Source organism: Mus caroli, unplaced genomic scaffold (genome assembly GCF_978045245.1).
Source record: "Mus caroli unplaced genomic scaffold, Mus_caroli_1 scaffold_10, whole genome shotgun sequence".
NCBI lineage: Eukaryota > Metazoa > Chordata > Mammalia > Rodentia > Muridae > Mus > Mus caroli.
In genome coordinates this window covers 19,885,256-19,903,539 of record NW_028227265.1, presented here as the reverse complement: position 1 = coordinate 19,903,539, position 18,284 = coordinate 19,885,256, and the positions used below count along the sequence as shown (strand labels likewise).

Sequence of the window (18,284 nt, the reverse complement as noted above, 5' to 3'; positions counted from 1 at the left end):
TGTAACAAGTGATGTTCTAAGGATTCTACAATAGTCCATTTGAGATAGGTACTGTCCTTACCCCCTTTTTACACATTTGGAAACTGAGGCACACAAACTGTACAGCTGTCCATAGCTGATAAGAACATAACTTTAGCCTGGCACGTTGTGGGTATCTTTTAAAAGTTGCTCAGGTATCTTTAATCCAAAGCAGTCCTGATGGAGGAACTGAGCTGCAGTGACCTGAATTAACTCTTCCCAGGCCAGCATAATGTCACTCCCCCCACCTCGGTGACACAGTGAGTCAGCTGGGGACCTCCTGCCCCAGCTGGGTGAGCCCTTCAGATGTACCCATTAGCGCCCTTTCGGGTGGACCTAGACTGGAAACCTAAAATACGCCAGTTGCAGTGATCTTAGCTCCACCAGCTCATATTGTACAACATGGAGATGCCCCATCAGGTGTGAAGAGTTCAGCCTTCTCTAACCAAGTCAGAAGGCTGGGCAGAAGGCCCAGAGCTAGACGGCAGGGTCCTCTTCCAGCAGAGCTTCTCTGGCTGACCACCCTCTCCACTCAGAACACAGCTCAAAGAGCCCACACTTGATAGCCCTGTCATGAGGCCCACAATGTCACCACCAGTGATCCACTGAGCTCTCCAGATTAGATACCCAGACTGCTACACAGCCTGTCTGCCTCCTCCCACTTTTCTATGTGGTTGGCATGTTCTCCTGTTCAGGTCTTCATGGGCAACTGGACAAAGAAGTACTGGGCACAGAACCCACCTCAGAAGCAGATCATCATGGATATCAATGGCTGAGCCATCTGACTCTCTCCAAGTGTGACTCACCAGGGCTGACCAGACACGACCAGCCCTCAGCACCAGCTCCACTTAACTCCCAAGCAGGGCCTGGGAGCCTGGACAAGGGTGTCCACTGCAGCTCTAGGAGACATTGAATACTGGAAATCATCAAGCGATCACAGAAGAGCACTGGCTGCGTACATCTTACTGGCAGACAGCCAGACTCACAGGAGGCAACATCGCCATCTGACAACAGTGAAGGCACTACAGACCGTCCTGTCCCTGGATGAAAGGCTGAACAACTGTAAGTGCAGACTATCCACAGCACAGTGGACACATCTGTGGATGCTTCTGTGCACTGGGGACATTCTGCTAATGGAGATCACTTCTGCAGAGTGAGGTTTGAGTAAAAGAGGAACTTGGACAAATTTGAGAATACTGTGTGTTTTAATCTTCGAAAATAACGCATCATGTGCCGGCAAGTTTTTAGGTCAACTTGACGCAGGCTAGAATTATCAGCTGAGGGACCCTCATTGAGCAAAATCCCCCACCAGATTGACCTGTGGGTAAGCCTGCGATGCACTTTCTTGACTGACGATTGATATGGGAGGGCCCTGATCACTGTGGGTGGTGCTGCCCTTGGGCAAGTTGTCTTGGGTCTGAGGGAGCCACGAGCAAGCAAGCAGACAGCACCCCTCCATGGATGGCCTGAGCATCAATCCCTGTCCTGCTTGAGACCCTGCCCTGACTCCTCTTAGTGATGGGGTGGACCCAGGACTCTGAGATCAAATAAACCCTGTCCTTCCCAGTTGCTTCTGGTAATAGGGTTTTATCACAGCAGTAAAACCCTAACTAAGACACAGTGATTGGGGGCTGGAGAGATGGCTCAGGGGTTAAGAGCACTGACTGCTCTTCTGAAGGTCCTGAGTTCAAATCCCAGCAACCACATGGTGGCTCACAACCACCTGTAATGGGATCTGAGCCCTCTTCTGGTGTGTCTGAAGATAGCGTCTGTGTATCCATATAAATAAAATAAATAAATTTTTTAAAAAAGACACGGTGATTCTGAAATGTAGGCAGTAAAGTGTGTTTGAGAAGCGTGCCGAGGCACTCATGGGGAGAGAGAGCCGTGGTGACATTGTCTTTGAGAGGCTTCAGCCAGTTGCTGGGCGTGGTGGCACACGCTGCAGTAAGCGCCAGGTCAGCCTGGTCAGCCTGGTCTACAAAGCAAGTTCCAGGACGGCCAAGGTTGTTACACAAAGAAACCCTGTCTCGAAAGAAAAGAAAAATGTTTAAGCAATAACAATAATATTCTAGCATTGTTCTATGCATATGTGTTTATTTGCAGAGAAAGAGAGGGATAAAAGCCACTTGACAAAGTGACCCCTGGTGGATCAGAATGAAGGACACACATCCCTGCAACTTTTGACTACATTTGAAGTAGTCTCAAAGTCAGAAATGTAAAATAAGCCAAGGTCAGCTGAAAGGCAGAGTCCTGGGGAGCCCCTACAGACCAGGAGCGGAGGCTCAGGGCAGAGACTCGGCCCCCAAGAAGGGATGGGATTTAAAACAGGTTTAAATGGCTTTATTTTCTCCATGCTTTTTCCTCCCAGGAAGCCAGTGTCTTTATGATCCTGAGCCACCAGATCTAGAGATTTAGGATTCAATTAATCATTTAATCAGTGAGATTCAGATCTAGAGACAGTGGGATGTATGATCTCCTCAGGTGACTAGAGAATTCCTTCACCAGCTAGTGATGCCCACGACTGGCTTGTGCAGTCCATTGAGGCCACAGTTCAAGGGACATGCTTTGAGACAGCTCTCCCTCTCACGACGCAGTCACGCAGCTTGCTTGAGTTGGTAGTCACCTTTTGGGTGGGGCTTCGGGCTGGTACCGTCACCTGCGGTGATCTGCTCCAATGGCGTCTGTCACTGTGTTAAAACCCCGTTCTCTGGAAAGAAAAGCAGCAGCCTGTTACTGCAAGGAGCCCATGCTCTCCGTGAGGACACTGCTTATTACACTGTCCCACACCCAACGCACCCTGGGACCTCTACTCTCCCCTCACCCAGGCAGCTGCACAAACGTCCACACAGGCCTTCTGTGCAGGAAGGGAGGTAACTTTATATCCTGCAGCTCCCAGACCCTGAGTCGTTGTAAATTCATTACCTGCTTTGTTCTGCTAGGACTCCACCATCCCCCGGGACCCGAGAAAGTGGCAAGCCTTGCCTGGTAACCAGGACTGCCTCAGACTCATTCTGAATTCTCTCGGCACTGTCGGTCCTTGGTCAAAGGTCCAGCAAAGAAAATCTTCCCACCCTGCCATCAGAGTTTCCCTCCAGCCCTTTGGGGGATGCACAACAGACCGACGACAAGTGTCACTTTCTAATTTAACCTCTCTGACTAACTTCCCTGTCTCAAGCTGCATCCAGTCCCACTTACTTTAGAAGTGCCTCCAGCTCACGCTTGACCCTGGCCACGACTGGTGGCCCCAGGAAGGTGAGGGCCGTGTACAGCTGCACCAGGGAGGCCCCTGCCTGGATCTTCTCCAAGGCATCCTGTCCGCTGCTCACACCACCAACCCCGATGATGGGAATCCTGCCTGCAGAGAGTACACAGCAACACCAGGAAGGAAGGTGTAAGGACTCAGGTCTCCGTCGGGCCTCAGCCCCCAGCCCCAGCAAACACAGAGGACCCGGGAAGAACCTGGGCTCCACACATATCCGAAGCCGCCTTGCCTTGGGTGAGGGCGTACATCTCCCGGATCGTCTGGGTCGACAGATCTCGGAGTGGCTTTCCACTCAGTCCCCCTGTCTCAGAGCGCAGAGCACCCTGGAGGCCAATGGGGCGACTCACTGTGGTGTTTGTGACGATTAGTCCGTCGATGCCCAGCTACGGTGTGAGACAGAGAAACAGCCTTAAGGCATGGGCCTGAGGGCCTCAACGAAACCAAGACTCTCACGGGCCTCATCTACCAGAACGAACTGTCTCACACCGAGCCCATCACAGTGCCTAAGCACAGCTGGTCCCTGAGAGCAAGCTGTCTGGGAGAATCAAATTATATCTGAGGCCCTCAGGCAGTAGGAAGAAGAACCAGGATTTAAGTCCAGGACTGCAGGGCCCACTTCCCTCCTTAGTCAGAGGCCTGATGCTCAGACTCGCTGGGGAAGGGCTCAGACAAAGCTCCAGTCCCAGCTGAGACTAGCAGAAAGGCTAGCACATCCTTTCTGGGTGACTGTACATCAGGAACAAGAAACAGACTCATTAAACATCTCTTCAAACTCACTGTTTGCCACCAAATGAACTATACAATGACAAACAGACAGACAGCCTTCCACATCACAGAAAGGGAGTCACCAACCAGGACACTCTGGGTTATCCCAGTAGGCAATAGACAATGGAGGCTGCCCATGTCCTGCTCCACCCTGACTCAAACCTCTCTGGCCACGCTGGCAATGTCCTCCTTGTCCTGGGCCGTGAGGTCAGGGGCGATCTTCACCAGCACCGCTGGCTTCCGAGGTCCCTTCAAGGCGTCCCTCTCCTGCAGCACCTAGGTTGGCAAGGCAAAGATAGGGACCTCAGAGCACAGCCCAGCAGTGCAGATCAGTATTTTACATACAATCAACTAAGGCACCAGCAATTATCCGAAGGAGAGACATGCCTGCTCTGGCTAACCTGTGGTTTTATAGCAGTTAACTGCCTACTGCCTAGGACTGGGGATGTGAGAGATCAGAGAGTGCTTGGGGAAGGTGTGGAGAACAGCTTCTCCTTAGTGGTCCTGAAAAGGTATGAGGAGGCTAGGCTGGCGAAAGGAGCATGCAGTGGTGTAATGACACACCTTGGACAGCAGGCGGCGCAGCTCAGTCTTCCCCTGTAGGCTCCTCAGGCCAGCAGTGTTGGGACTGGACACGTTTACCACCAGGTAGTCAGCCAAGGGGCCCAGGATGCGAACACCCTCTACATAGTCTGCAGCAGCATCCACCGAAGTCTTATTCTTCCCCAGGTTTATTCCCAGAGGCAGCCCATCTGTAAATACCAAGTTCGTCCTCACGGTTTACCAGGAAAAACTTTAAGTACAGGTTGGAAGTCCCCAAATCGGAACCTTCTTGAACCAGATGACAGAGATGGCGAACCACTCAAGCTGTTGAACCAGATGACAGAGATGGCGAACCACTCAAGCTGGGTGCAGCTAGCGCCCTGATGACTAGCTTATCAACGCTGTGTGGTTATCAAGTGTGCAAGCACACTGAGCCTTTCCTCTTTTGAAATTTAAATGGAGAAATTAGAAGGCCTAAACACTAGAAACAACAGAAGAACTATAGGAAACTAGGCAGAGTGGGCACTTGTAACCTCAGTTCTTAGGGGATATGGCACAAAAATCAGGAGTTCAAGGCCATCCTCAGCAAGATAACGAGTTCAAAGCCAACGTGAGCTACATGAGACCCAGACTCAAACAAACAAACAAATGCAGGGCCTCGGAGATAGACACCTTTAGTCAAACAAATGTTAAATCTTAAAAAAAAAAAAAAAAAAAAAAAATACCAGGCACAAAAAAGCCAAGAAGTCTGGGACACCATGAAAAGACCAAATCAATGAATAAGGGCTAGCAAAAGGAGAGAAGACCCAGGTCAAAGGTGCAGAAAATATTCTCAACAAAATCATAGAAGAAAATTTACCTTGCCTGTCATGGTACAAGAAAGGAGCAAGTAGATTGGACCAGAAAATAAGTTCCATGCTACCCATAATAATCAAAAAACAAAATGTAAAGAAAAAAAGAAAGAATAGCAAAAACTGTAAGAGAAAATGACTGATAACATATACAAGCAGATAGTCCTATTAGAATAACAACTGACTCTTCAATAGCGAGTCTAAAATCCAGAGGGGCCTGGATGGGTGTTCTATAAACTAAGAGACAACAGATGCGAACCCAGACTATTATACCCTGTAGAACTTTCAATTGCAATAGATGGAGAAAGAAAGGTGTTACACAATAAATCCAAATTTAAATCTATATACAAATCCAGCTCTATAGAAGAGTCTAGAAGGAAAACTTCAACCAGAAGAGGTTAACTACACCTGAGAAAAAAACATGAATAAACAATAACAGACCAGCATATCAAAAGAAGGGGGGAACCCACACCACACCCACAAAACAACAGGAGGCAGCAAACGCTGACCATTGATACCGCTCAACATCAATGGCTTCAATTTCCTAATAAAAAGATACAGACTAACAGACTGAATTAAGAAACAGGATCTGGGGGGGCTGGAGAGATGGATGGCTCAGCGGTTAAGAGCACTGACTGCTCTTCTGAAGGTCCTGAGTTCAAATCCCAGAAACCACATGGTGGCTCACAACCATCTGAAGTAGGATCCAATCCCTCTTCTGGTGTGTCTGAAGACAGCTACAGTGTACTTACATACTTGAAATAAACAAATTAGAAAGGAAGGGAAGGGAAGGGAAGGGAAGAAGGAAGAAAGAAAGGAAGGAAGAAGGAAGCGGGATCCATCCTTCTGCTGCATCCAAGAAACATACTTTAAAATCGAGGATAGACATCCCCTCAGAGTAAAAGTATGGAAAAAGATATTCCAAGCAGATGGACCAAGGAAGCAAGCAGGTGTAGATGCGACAAAATATAATTCAAACTAAAATAAATAAATAGAGAGGTAGGGAAGGACACTACATAGTCACCAAAGGAAAGGTCCTCCAGGAGAACACTGCAGTTCCTGACACCTGTGCATCATACACAGGGGCGCCCAAGGTCATAAATCAAACACTGCTACAGCTTATATCACACACTGACCCTCACACACTGACAGTGGGAGACGCTCTTGCCAAGAGGCAGATCATCCAAACAAAAGCTAACAGGAAAATGCTGGAGCTCACTGATATCATAAAACCAAATGGACCTAGCCGATATCTACAGAGCACCTCATCCAAGCTCAGAAGAATACATCTTCACTCATGGGACTTTCACTAAAACTGACCACGTACTTGACACAAGGCGAGTCTCTTAACAAGAACACTAAACCCCCTATATCCTATAACCACCCTAGATTAAAGCTAGATAGCAACATCAGAAAACAAAAGAAAGCCGACAAACCCATGGAAACCCAACAACTCTCCACTAAATGAAGAATTTACTACTGAAGACAAAAATTTAAAGCATCTTAGAATTGAATGAAAAAATACAACATAGTCAAACTTATAGGACACAATGCAGGGTGTTCTAAGAAGCACAAAGTGCCTACATTAAAAAAAAATGTAGCTCTCATACTTAACAACACACCTGAAAGCTCTAGAACAAAAAAAAAAAGGAATCAAACTCAGGGTTGAAATCAATGAAATAGAAACAAACAAAAGCAATACAAAGAATCAGTGAGACAAAGAGTTGTTTCATTGAGAAAAATCACAGGACTGACAAACCTTTATCCAAACTAACTAAAAGAGAGAGAATATCCAAATTAACAAAATTGAGATGAAGGTGGGGGGGGGGAGGGCAGATACCTTCCCACAGCCCTTCACCTTCTTGGTCATCATCTTCAAAGTAAGATTTGTGTAACTTATTTCCTAACTGGGCTGGGAAAGGGATTTGACTAATCTATACAAACAAGGTCTTGACGTTTCTCAGGTTTGGCATCCAGCAAGCCAAGATCACATGTAGCTTTAGCATGAGTGAACTGGATTAAGATAACCAGACCTTTCACTCGTGGTCACCTGTCCACACTGACAGGATGCTGAAGTACTCTTCACAGAGCACCGTCTCTTCTATCGACCTCTGTCCTGTTCCTAGGCATGGTACCAGCAAAGGGCTTCTAGAGGCTGCTAGCTGCCAGCAACAGGCAGGGCACGGGCATAGGACTTGGCCTCACTCCAGTGAATGTGAGGGCACTGACTGAGGGTGAAGGGTGGACATGGGGAAATGGGCAGTAAAGCTAGCACACACAGCACTACAGGCACAGACAGCACTACGGGTATTAAAAAGAAGAAACGAGGCAGGAGGCAGAAGAGGACAAACCGCGAACATCATGTTAAGACTTTCAAGGCTCTGCAGAGCTGGCAGGATCTGGTTCTATCAAAGCCAGGGGGGTTTAAACACTGTCATTTCCTGTAACCCCCACCTGAACCTGCCAAACACTTCAGCCCCTTCTCCCTTAGCTCCTCAAATAACTGCAGAGGTCCTCGGCTTCCTCATCACATTATGAGGACATCAGATGATAACTAAGATCTCCTGAAAGATATTTCAGAGGCAAAAGAGAAAAGTCTCTGTGGATTCGAGAAGACACTTGGGGAGCCATGGGCAGGCTGCCGCCACCCAGGACTTCCACCTCAGAATGCACCTCGGGGAACAAAGTAGACCACAGAGAACAGACTGGAGCATCCCCATGAAAAGCCATCGAAAGTGAAGGCTGTTTGGAACGTGAGTCCAGAGGATGTCTGGAGAGTGACAACCCTACTTCCTACTTTAGCGCTCCCTGAATACACACTGTTAATGCAGCGGACCAAAGGACATCATGGTGGAATGTGGGAAGGTGGCACTTAGGTCCTGCTCCCATCTTAGCTCACACATGCTCTCTGCTCGCCTCCAAGCTCACAAGTTAGGACACAACCCGGTTTCTGGTGAACTGTGACATTCACTTAAGACCTTTGAGGCTGTGGTGGAAGTTGGACAATTCCCAAATGGGAGAAGGCTGCGTTGCTTTGTGTGGTCTTTTTTTTTCTCTCTCTCTCTCCCTATGGCTGCATCATGTGCCCTTCCCATGGTTTCCCCATGTTTCTTTCAAATAGAGGAAGAAAGACCCTCCCCCAACCCCTGACTTTACCTGTAGTGAGCTGGGTCTGCTTCTGCTGTCTGGCCCGTAGCCTGTGTTCCACAACTGAGAGCCCATGGCTGTTGAATCCATACCTGGTGCACATAAACCCAGTAGAGGGGTGGGGTTAGAGGGTGACAATGTAGAAAAGGCTCGGAGACCACCCCATGCCGTCACCTCTGGTTATTCCTCATTGTCAACTGGATGTGATTTAGAATCACCATGGAAATACACCTGGAGTGTCTGCAACTGTTTCCAGAAGGTTTAATGGTGCAGGAAGTCCCACCATGAACATGGGCACCACCATCCCACGGGCTCACGTCCGAAACTGAGGAAGGAGAAAGTGACTCAGGAACCAGCGCTTTTCACAAAGCAACCCGCTGCCCCAGGCTCCTGCCTCCGGGACGGCTTGTATCCTCAGACTGTGAGTCACAGAAGCCCTCCCTTCTTTAAGCTGCTTTCTACTGATGTTTTGTCCCAGCAATGAGACTGATAACTAATGGGGTCTGGACACATCACTTTATTGCTTATGGCCAGAAAACAGCATAGATGGTGGTGTGAAGATCTGCTGACTGACGTAGTAAATACTCACCCATCCCTTCAGCATGCCCATACCAAACACATATCACATACGTGAGCAAGAAGGTAAAGTGTACAAGGGCCAGAGAACACAGGCGCCTATCCCTCGCCACTCCCTGTCCCACAAGACTCTACTGAGTACCACTGCCCTGAGACCAGAAGTCACCTGTAACGGCCAATCAGAAACACATGTATGTTGCCTGGCCATTCCCAAAGACATCGGTCCCTGCCTGTAATGCAACAGAAAGATCGATGACTTGTAGGGAAGTTTCTGGAAACAAGTAGGAAGCACAGCCACACGCCAGCCAAAGCCCCACAAGGAGTCTCTCTAAAAATCCCTTAGCAAAAGGTAGAAAGGCCTTCCTTCCCTCTGTGCTTTTACTGAGTGCACAGAACAAAGGCAAGGCTTTATCCAGCTAGCAGGACTCCTCCTCCTAAGAGCAGCCATACACTTTGAACACTACAACCCTGTTCATTGAAAGCCAGGGTGGCCTGTGCATACCAGGGCTGCTGACAGCATGTGCCCGCCAACCCAGGGAGTGCCAAAGCCGAAAGAAAGAAGAAAGAAAACCAGGAGAATTGTTAGCCAATGATTTTTGCATTGGCAGCATGTTAAAATGACTTTAGAACAAATTGTTTATAATTAAATTGTAATGATTATAAATATATTACCGAGTTCGCTTCCTTTTCCAGTTTTTAATGTAGTCATTAGATTATTTTAAATTATACGTGCAATCATTATATTTCTATAGGCCAGCACCAGACAAAGTCAATGGGGCAACAGTGTTTTAAGCACACACTGTAAAGTCTGCTGGCCCTCATCTTCCCAGGCCGCTCTCCATGAGCAGCGCCAACCCTCAGAGCACCTGGGAAAACCATCACCTCTGTGTCCCACAGCTGGGCTGAGATCTCTGCCTGGTACACAGCAGGGCCGGCTGATCCTCTTAGTCCACTCTACCTACCTCTTTAGTTCCTTGCTTTTTCCTAACTCCTGAATATTCAGTGACAGAATACCCACCTAGCACAGGCATTCCCAACCTGTGGTCACAACCTCTTCCACAGGGGTTCCATAACTGCCTATCAGATATTCACATTCATAACAGTAGCAAAACTACAGTTATGAAATAGCAATGAAAGATAACTTTATGGTTGGGGGAGAGGGGTCACCAGAACACGAGGAACTGTATTAGAGGGTCGCAGCATTAGGAAGGGTGAGAACCACTGCTCTGTCATATGAGAAAAACACAAGGCAGGTCTTCCATCAGAGATCCCAGCAGAGGAGAAGATAGCTCTGTGATGCTGAGCCCCACCTACCTGTTAATGACAGCTTGGTCCTCGGGGAGACGGAATACTCGGGGCCTGGGGTTTCCTTCCTGAGGCTGGGGAGTCACACTTCCCACCTCAACAAAACCAAAGCCCAGCTTATAGAGTCCGTCCACAGCTTCCCCATGCTTGTCAAATCCTGCAGCAATCCCTACTGGATTTCGGAATTTATGGCCCAGGACTCTCACTTCCTGGGAAGGAGACAAAGTCAGAGATACACAAGGCTACACCAAGTGGTCTCACAGCAGGGTTCCCGGCGTCCCATATCAGAATCCCCCTGGAGCTTGCTAAGCATCTCTGGTCCCCCAGAATAAGGATCTTCTGGGGGAAGGACACTCTGAGGGGTTCTGCAGGTGTTCTGGTGCCTGCTGGAGTCTAACACCATGAGGTCTCAAGGCTGGGTGAGAGGCAGTGTCCCACCACAAGTAAACAGGAGACAGGAGCTATCTTGTACAATTGCAGCTTCTTATCTGCTCAACCTGGGCAGGAGAAGGGGTCGTTGGTGACAGCCTTTGGGTCATGCCACCAATGGGTACCATGCAGCAAAGCCTATAACCAGCCTATCACACAAGCCCCAGTTGACCCTTCCTCCACAACCACCAAAAAGCCAGCCCATGGGCACCATAGAGAGTTGGAGAGAAGACATCAGCAGACGCTGGTGCTGGCTGCAGTGAGCTCCTAAAGGTGAGGGAATTGTTTCCAGGGGAGAAGCCACAACGGCCCTGAAAGCAGGAGATGAGAAAGACCATGGGGAAAATTAAGTGTGCTCACAGCACGGCAGAACCTCGAGGCAGGAGGTGCCACTGTAACGGGCCCTCCTTGAGGGTAGTTGTCCTCAACCCTGGCGCATGACTGAGCCTGGGCGTCGCCAAGCCTCTCTGAGACCATGGTTAAACTGGTCAAGCAGGAGGCCAGGGCAGCCAAGCGTCTCAAAAGCCCCTGCACCGTCCCAGGAGAGTCCACTCTCAAAAGAGAACTGAGGAGTTAGGAAGAAGCAAGGAACTAAGAGGTGGGCTAAGAGGGTCAGCCAGCCCTGCTGTGGAGGTGTAGGGCCTCTGGGAATAGAGTGGGACATACCATATGGTCCCAGTCACTCACTCGGGAAGTGAGGCTCAGAAATCATTTGAGCCCACAAGCTTGAGCCCAACCTGGACAACATGAACCCAACTCAAAAGAAAAAAGGTGGCATTCAGAGAAACCGTGGAAGAGGCACACTGGCTCTGTCACAGCCTGTCACCCAGGCCTGTCCTCGCCTCCTTCTGGCCCCCCTTCACCCTGGTTCCAAGGCTGTCAAACTCAGTTTGAGGTGAGGAAGGCTTTAAGAGAGAAATGGTCTTTCTGATCCTACAAAATCCCCTTTAGTGTTTGAGGTAAAACTGTGCAGCTGCAGGAGACTGTCTGCTGTGGGATGAGAAGGACCCTCAGGGATGGAAAGGAAACATATGCAGCAAAGGGCCCTAGATTCTCAACAGTGACACTTTACCCAGAGAGGCCTGCCCGGCATTTTGCTGGGTTCCCGAGTTCAAATCACTGCTGTTAGCCAGGTGTGGTGGCACACGCCTTTAATCCCAGCACTCGGGAGGCAGAGGCAGGCGAATTTCTGAGTTCGAGGCCAGCCTGGTCTACAAAGTGAGTTCCAGGACAGCCAGGGCTACACAGAGAAACCCTGCCTTGGAAAAAACAGAAAAAGAAAAAAAAAGAAAAAAGAAAAAAACAAATCACTTCTGTCTCCCATTTGGTAGGAAGTCCCTTAGAATTGCAGATGTTGGGAGGTGTGTGCTTTCCCTGAAGTCCCCTGCAGTAACCTGACCACGCTGCAGCAATGGTCCAGGTGGGCCAGAGGAATGAGCTGGGGGCTGAATGTGGCTGGGGCAGGTGGTTGTCTAGGACTTAAGACCTCAACCCCCCGAGAATGACACAACATCCAGGGCCTGACTCTGACCCATCAGGTCAGGTTCTAGCACCCTCCCTACCAAGCCTTCACATCCTCCTAGACAGATGACATAATATCTACAAGTGACAGCCCTTCCCTACCAACACTGTCCCCCTGCACCCATTAGCTGTTTAATGACTCCAGAAGATGTCCCTGCTCAGGCCCAGGATCTCAGCAAGGCAGGATAGTGGCCAAGGTTGGACACTGCAGTTAGACTCCATGGGCTTGAATCCCAGTCCTGCCACATACTAGCTATGTGACTTTGGGCAAGTCACTTACTTAGTCTGCACAATGGTTTTCCTGATCTGCAGATAGAGACAAGAATAGGACCTATCTCAGAGAACAATTGTGAGGATTAAAGACCTATACCTAAGAGCTGTTCTGCATGTTCAGGGTGTAACACATAATAAAAGATGCTTTCTCAGTCTGGGCTCCAGATTCCAGCTGCTTGTGAGCCTGTAGCTCTGGTTTTCAAAAGCACAGTCGCAGCAGAGATGTTATACAAGTGCTGAAGTGCGTGACCTCCCCCGGGCACCTAAATGTAACACAGGGTGATCCAGGGGCACCTACCAGCATGTTGGAGTCCTGAAATGTAGCTCGAGGAAGGAGCCCCAGGGAGATGACTCGAACAGCTAGCCGGTGCGCTGACTCTGGATCAAGCAGCCTCTGCAGAGCCGGCATCAGGTACTCAGCATAGAAATGGTCGTCCCCCGTGGCTGTCAGGTAAGAGGTGAAGAGAAGTCCTCCACCCCCAAGGATGATGGCTGCATCCAGGGCCCGCTTCTAGTGGGGGAAAAGAAAGGGCCCATGGGAACCCCTATCAGGATGGAACGCAACACCCTTCCTAGCCCTTCACACCTACAAAGAGGACATAACATCTACACGAAGCGAAAGCCCTTCTCTGCTTACACTGACCCCTTCATTTCCTGCCCCCCCCCCCCCACACACACACACCAGTCTTTGTAGAGGCTGTACTAACACGCTCTCACAGGTTCTAGCCCTGAATTTATTCAAGGCTGCCAGGGGATTTTCAAGGCAGGCAGTACTGCCCCCTAGAGGCCATATGGGAAAAATTTTAGTTAATGAAGGAACAATACTAATAGACTAGGTGTAGAAAAATCAGCCCTGTCAGTATTCTTCCTTGCTTAAAGCCAACACACTAATTTCCCTGTATACTGTATGATGTTTAAACTTTGCTACTGATATTTATGTAGGTTTTAACAAAAACTTCCTACTATCTGAGCCAAGGGACAAGCTATATATAGTTCATCTCAAACACCAACTACCTCCCACGGGATTTTACATATACATGAATACTTTCCAGGAATAATGGCACCTTGTAATTGAAGGACAACTGTACAGCTTACACAACAGTACCAAGAATAAGTCATCATCTCTACAGCCTCACCAGAGAGTATGATGCTCTGCTTGTAAACCAGTGCACACCTGTGGCAATCATTTCTAAGGAGAGGCTTAAACATTTGACCATCTATAGGGGTGAGTGGTGCTCTGACTTCTACATACTAAAGCGCATGTTTTCATTTCTCCTTCATACTGTGGTAAGAACATGGTGTTTGTTTACACTTTAAAATTATACCCAGAAAGGTTACCAGCCTAAAATGTCATATGAGTATAATATAAAAGCGGTTGCAATATAAACATAGCTTCAGTCTTGTTAAGTAGAGAACCACAACCCAGTTCAAAAGTGCTTTGATATGCTTTTCGATAACTGTCACTGCCAGATGCTACGTGGCTAATGCACTCATTCGATCCTTCACCAAAGGCAAGCAAACCTGTTCTTCAGGAGAGTGCAATCCACGAGACAAACTAATGGCCATGTAAACATAAAGCCATGGCAAGTGACACGAAGGGATAAATCATGGAAGGATCTTGAGGAAGCAAGTAAAAGCTGACTTTCAAAGGTTAGACACAAGCTAAAGAGGAGGTAGCAGCTGGAGAAGAAATCTCTAGGTGGATGAGGCCAATGAGACGGGCCAAGGCATGGGGGAGGGATAGACGGCTGCTTGGAACTAAAAAGAAAACACTGCTTTAAATGAAGCAGGAGAAAAAGAGAGGTATCAGCCAACATTTGGCTAACAGATTTGGTTTAAGTTCACTTGCTGCTCTGCCAGAGGAACTGAGTTCGGTTCCAGCTCCCATGTCAGGCGGCTCACAACTGGAACTCTATGGGATCCAAAACCCTCTTGTCTTAGAGGGTACCTGCACGTTCACACACGCACGTACAAGCGCGCCTACACTTTTTTTTTTAAATGGGATTTGTCCACTAAACAAGGAAGTAGCAGATATGATCAGATTTGCCTGCAACACAAACCAAGTATTCATTCTCCCTCCTCCGGGAGCTTGCAGAAATTCCTCAAGAGTCAAGCATCAAGCTCTGAGCCCTTTTTCCAGACCAGGGTCACAACTAAGAACTCTTCGCATGGAACTTCCATTCTGACCACACTTGATCTAGAAGGGTGGCCTTATGTCTTATTTCATCCCTCCTTGGAGCGTAGGCGATCATGCCCTCACAAAGGCCCGATACTTAGCTCAATTTTAAAAAAAGAAAAATGCCCGCGATCTCTCAGGCTCAGCCTAGCCTCTGCCCACACACGCTTGCTTTTTGCATGCCCTTAGCTGTGCACGCTCAGGCCACATTTCAAGGGTCCCAGCCTTTCAGTTTCCCAGCCTCATCCTCCTCCCTGCCGGTTATCCACACCACGAGTGGGCCTCCCCGCGCAGGACTCACTCTCATCTGTCTCCACGCCATGCTCCTTCTGCCACTAAGCCCGCCTCTGCCTGCATCCCATTGGAGAATGTGGGCTCGGCTCCACCTATCTCCCAGGCCCCACCAGCCGGCCCGCCCCTAGACGTTGATTGGACGGCCGAACGCGTACGCTCTGCCAGGAGCCAGGCTCCGTGGCCGGACGTGCCCACTTTCTGTCTTGTCGCTGTCGCGCCTCCTAAGGGACGCTGCTCTGAAGTCGCGCACCCTTCCTTCGGTGCAACCGTGAGGAGGAGGCTTCCGGAAGCCTCGAGTGGGGAGCAGACGCTTCCGAAATCTGCAGACCAACCCCAGCGCCCGGTAGTGCGCACAACCCTAATGCTTCCCTGTCCCTGGGAAGGAAACAAAGGGCGATGCAGCCCGAAGGTTCCGCACGGTTGTCTTTATGCCGGTGCTGCGGTATGGCTTTCATAGCCCCCTTTCTGAAACAGAAATCCTAAGAATTCTGTTTTATCAGGGCAGTGGTGGCGCCGGCCTTTAATCCCAGCGCTTGGCAGGCAAAGGCAAGCAGGTCTCTGTGAGTTTGAGGCCAACCTGATCTACAGAATGAGTTCCAGGAGAGCCTAGACTACATGGAGAAACTCTGTCTCTTGTAGGGAGAAGAAAAAAAAGTACACTCATGCAAACACAGAAAAATTTACCCACTGATTTTAAAAGTAAGCTCTGCTGTGTTGATAAGTAAATATGGTTTTATTTTTAAGATAATCTTATGGTGTAGGCCAGGTTTTTCTAAAAAAACAATCCTGCCTCAGCACTCAAGTGCCTCTGTGCCAAGCGTTTACAGAGGCCAGAGGAGGGCATTGAATCCTCTGGAACGGTAGTTACAGATGATTGGACCCACGTACTCGGAGAAGTCAGCGCTCTTAACTGTCGAGCCCTCTCTCAAGTACCCACTCTGACCCTTAACCTTATGTTTGTCTCCTATTGTCCCCCTTCCCTCTGGTCCCCTTCCTTTTCTGGAATAATACTTCCCCACTTTAGGTCATAATTTGGGTCAGGTTACCGGAGGCTGGAGAGATAGCTCAGCTGTTAGCACTTGATGTTCTTGGCGAGGACCCAAGTTCTGTTTCCAGCACCCACATCAGGTAGCTCACAACTGTCTGTAACTCCAGGATCACATTTCTTCTGGGGCACTGTACTGGTTTTCCCATACCAACAGGTAGATGTGTGTGTGTGTACACATAACTTATAAAAATAAGTCCTTTTAAGGTCTGTATCCTGCAAATGAGAAAAAAAGCATATTTAGCAGTCTGAGGTTGGCTTGCTTCATGTAACATGATCTCCAGTCCCATACATTTTCCTGTAAATTACCTCATTTTCTTCTTTCTAATGGTTGAATGTTGTTCCATACTATATATGTACCATATATATCATTGTCTTGATCTGTTTGTCTGTTACTGCTTCCATAAATTGGCTGTTGTGAATATTGCTCCAAAAACCACAGATGTACAGGCACCTCTGTCATATGCCACCTTGGATTATTTAGGGACTATACCTACAAGTGACATATCTAGGAGTTTGGGTTAGTGATTGAATGTTTGTTTGTTTTTGTTTTAAATTTGTTGTTCTGTGTGTGAGAGAGTTCAGGGAGCAGCCTGCTATGGCAGACATGTGTAGGCCAGTAAATAACTGTGTGTGTGTGTGTGTGTGTGTGTGTGTGTGTATCATGGCACATGTATAAAGATCAGGGTACAACTCGCAGGAATCAGTCCTGTCTTTGCATCACGTGCTTTCTGGGGACAGAACTCAAGCTGTCAGGCTTGGCAGCAAGCACCTTTGCCCACTGAGCTGTCTTACTGCTTGAGGATGGGTTTGTTATATTGATTTTGGTTTTTGGTTTTGATTTGGGGTTTATTTGTGGCCTGGAAACTCAGAGGTCTGCCTGCCTTTGGCTCCCTAATATTGGGACCAAAGGTATATACCACTTTGGTGTATTTATTTTGTATCGTGGTATTTTCCTGAACATTGGTATTGTCTATTAGAGTGTTCTGGTGGAATTCTCAATGCCTTTTAGGTATAGGCTCATATTGTCTACAAATAGGAGTACTTAAGTTCTCTGTGTCCTGTTTGTAGCTCTTCTATTCCTTTCTCTTGCCTCATTGCTCTCTAGGGAATAATCTCAGTGCTGTACTGAGTAAAACTGGGAAATGGGTGCCTTTACTCATTCCTGATTTTAGAGGAAATGCTTTCAGTGTTCCCACTTGGTACAGCATAGGGTATAAGTTTATCATAGACACCCTTGGTTTGTGTGTGTGTGTTTGTTCGTTGTCTTTAAGAAGTCACAGACGTTTCTGGAATCCCTTTCATTACCTTCTACAGCGCTGGGTCTGTGGTTGAGCCTCGTTTAGGTGCACTTGTCTTCACGGCTCCGTTAGCACCAGCAGATGACATTGCTGGGTCTCATCACCTTGGCTGGCAGTCATTTGCTCTAGAGACTGTATTATAGCCATGGTTTTCTGGTTAACAGGATCTCTCTGGTCAGTCTGGGAATTGTGATGAGTTTGGTTTTGTAAATGAGATGGTCTTTCACTCCTGGTTCAACTCAAATACATTGCTCATCTGAACCTTCTCCCTCTCAAGCTGTCTGTCCCTCTGTGGTGACATTTTTCCTCTTATCACTAACAACAATTATTTCATTCCTTCCCTAACTAGACCTTTGCAGAGTGTGGACTATGCTATGCCCTTCCATTGAATACTGCAATATTTTAAAACTAAGGGGATGTGTCCTCAGATTCTGTTCTTTAGAGGGCTTATAGTATTGATGTCTGCTTCTGGAATGGTTTTCAAAACACATAAAGGCACTAAGAGCCGAGTACACACATAGCTCAGTGGCAGAGTCCATGCTCAGGGCCCCAAATTCAGTTGCCACAATACACTCACCAAACACAGCAGAGAGAAACTAGGCATTGTCTGGGCTGCTTCGATGACCGTCTCAACCCTGAATGCTGCCAAGCGTTTGCGCACATCTATGTTACAAAAGAAGATAGCCAGCTGCACGGAACAGTGAAGGGCATGCAACAGGGGAGAACCAGTGGCGAGCTCTTTAAACAAAGGGTTTTCAGCAAAGCAATGACCAAA

At 48.2% G+C, this 18,284-nt stretch overlaps 1 protein-coding gene across 3 annotated transcripts; it reads right to left on the bottom strand.

The window, feature by feature from the left end:
* Positions 1–1,201: 1,201 nt before the first annotated feature.
* On the bottom strand, positions 1,202–15,504 carry Dhodh (dihydroorotate dehydrogenase (quinone)). Of its 3 annotated transcripts, none has more exons than XM_085843595.1 (10): positions 15,171–15,504; positions 12,992–13,204; positions 10,480–10,679; positions 8,599–8,681; positions 4,613–4,800; positions 4,211–4,324; positions 3,513–3,666; positions 3,217–3,376; positions 2,645–2,728; positions 1,202–2,047 (listed from the first exon to the last, which is right to left on the bottom strand). In XM_085843595.1, exons 1-9 carry the CDS (start codon positions 15,189–15,191, stop codon positions 2,674–2,676), a joined length of 1,188 nt encoding a protein of 395 aa, XP_085699721.1. In that variant the 5' UTR covers positions 15,192–15,504; the 3' UTR covers positions 1,202–2,047; positions 2,645–2,673. The 3 variants fall into 3 exon arrangements, with proteins under 3 accessions (XP_085699721.1, XP_021025764.1, XP_021025763.1); XM_021170105.3 differs by having other exon boundaries at positions 1,202–2,043; XM_021170104.2 differs by lacking the exon at positions 1,202–2,047 and having other exon boundaries at positions 2,347–2,728.
* Between the last annotated feature and the right edge of the window lie 2,780 nt (positions 15,505–18,284).

What these genes read in the sequence shown, in the direction of transcription:
- Dhodh (XM_085843595.1), bottom strand. Translation starts at nt 15,191, where the DNA reads ATGGCGTGGAGACAGATGAGA. An exon ending in TGGCGTGGAGACAGATGAGA is followed by an intron (nt 13,205 to 15,170) that starts GTGAGTCCTGCG and finishes TTCCCCCACTAG; the next exon opens with AAGCGGGCCCTGGATGCAGC. An exon ending in TTCAGGACTCCAACATGCTG is followed by an intron (nt 10,680 to 12,991) that starts GTAGGTGCCCCT and finishes TCTCCTTCCCAG; the next exon opens with GAAGTGAGAGTCCTGGGCCA.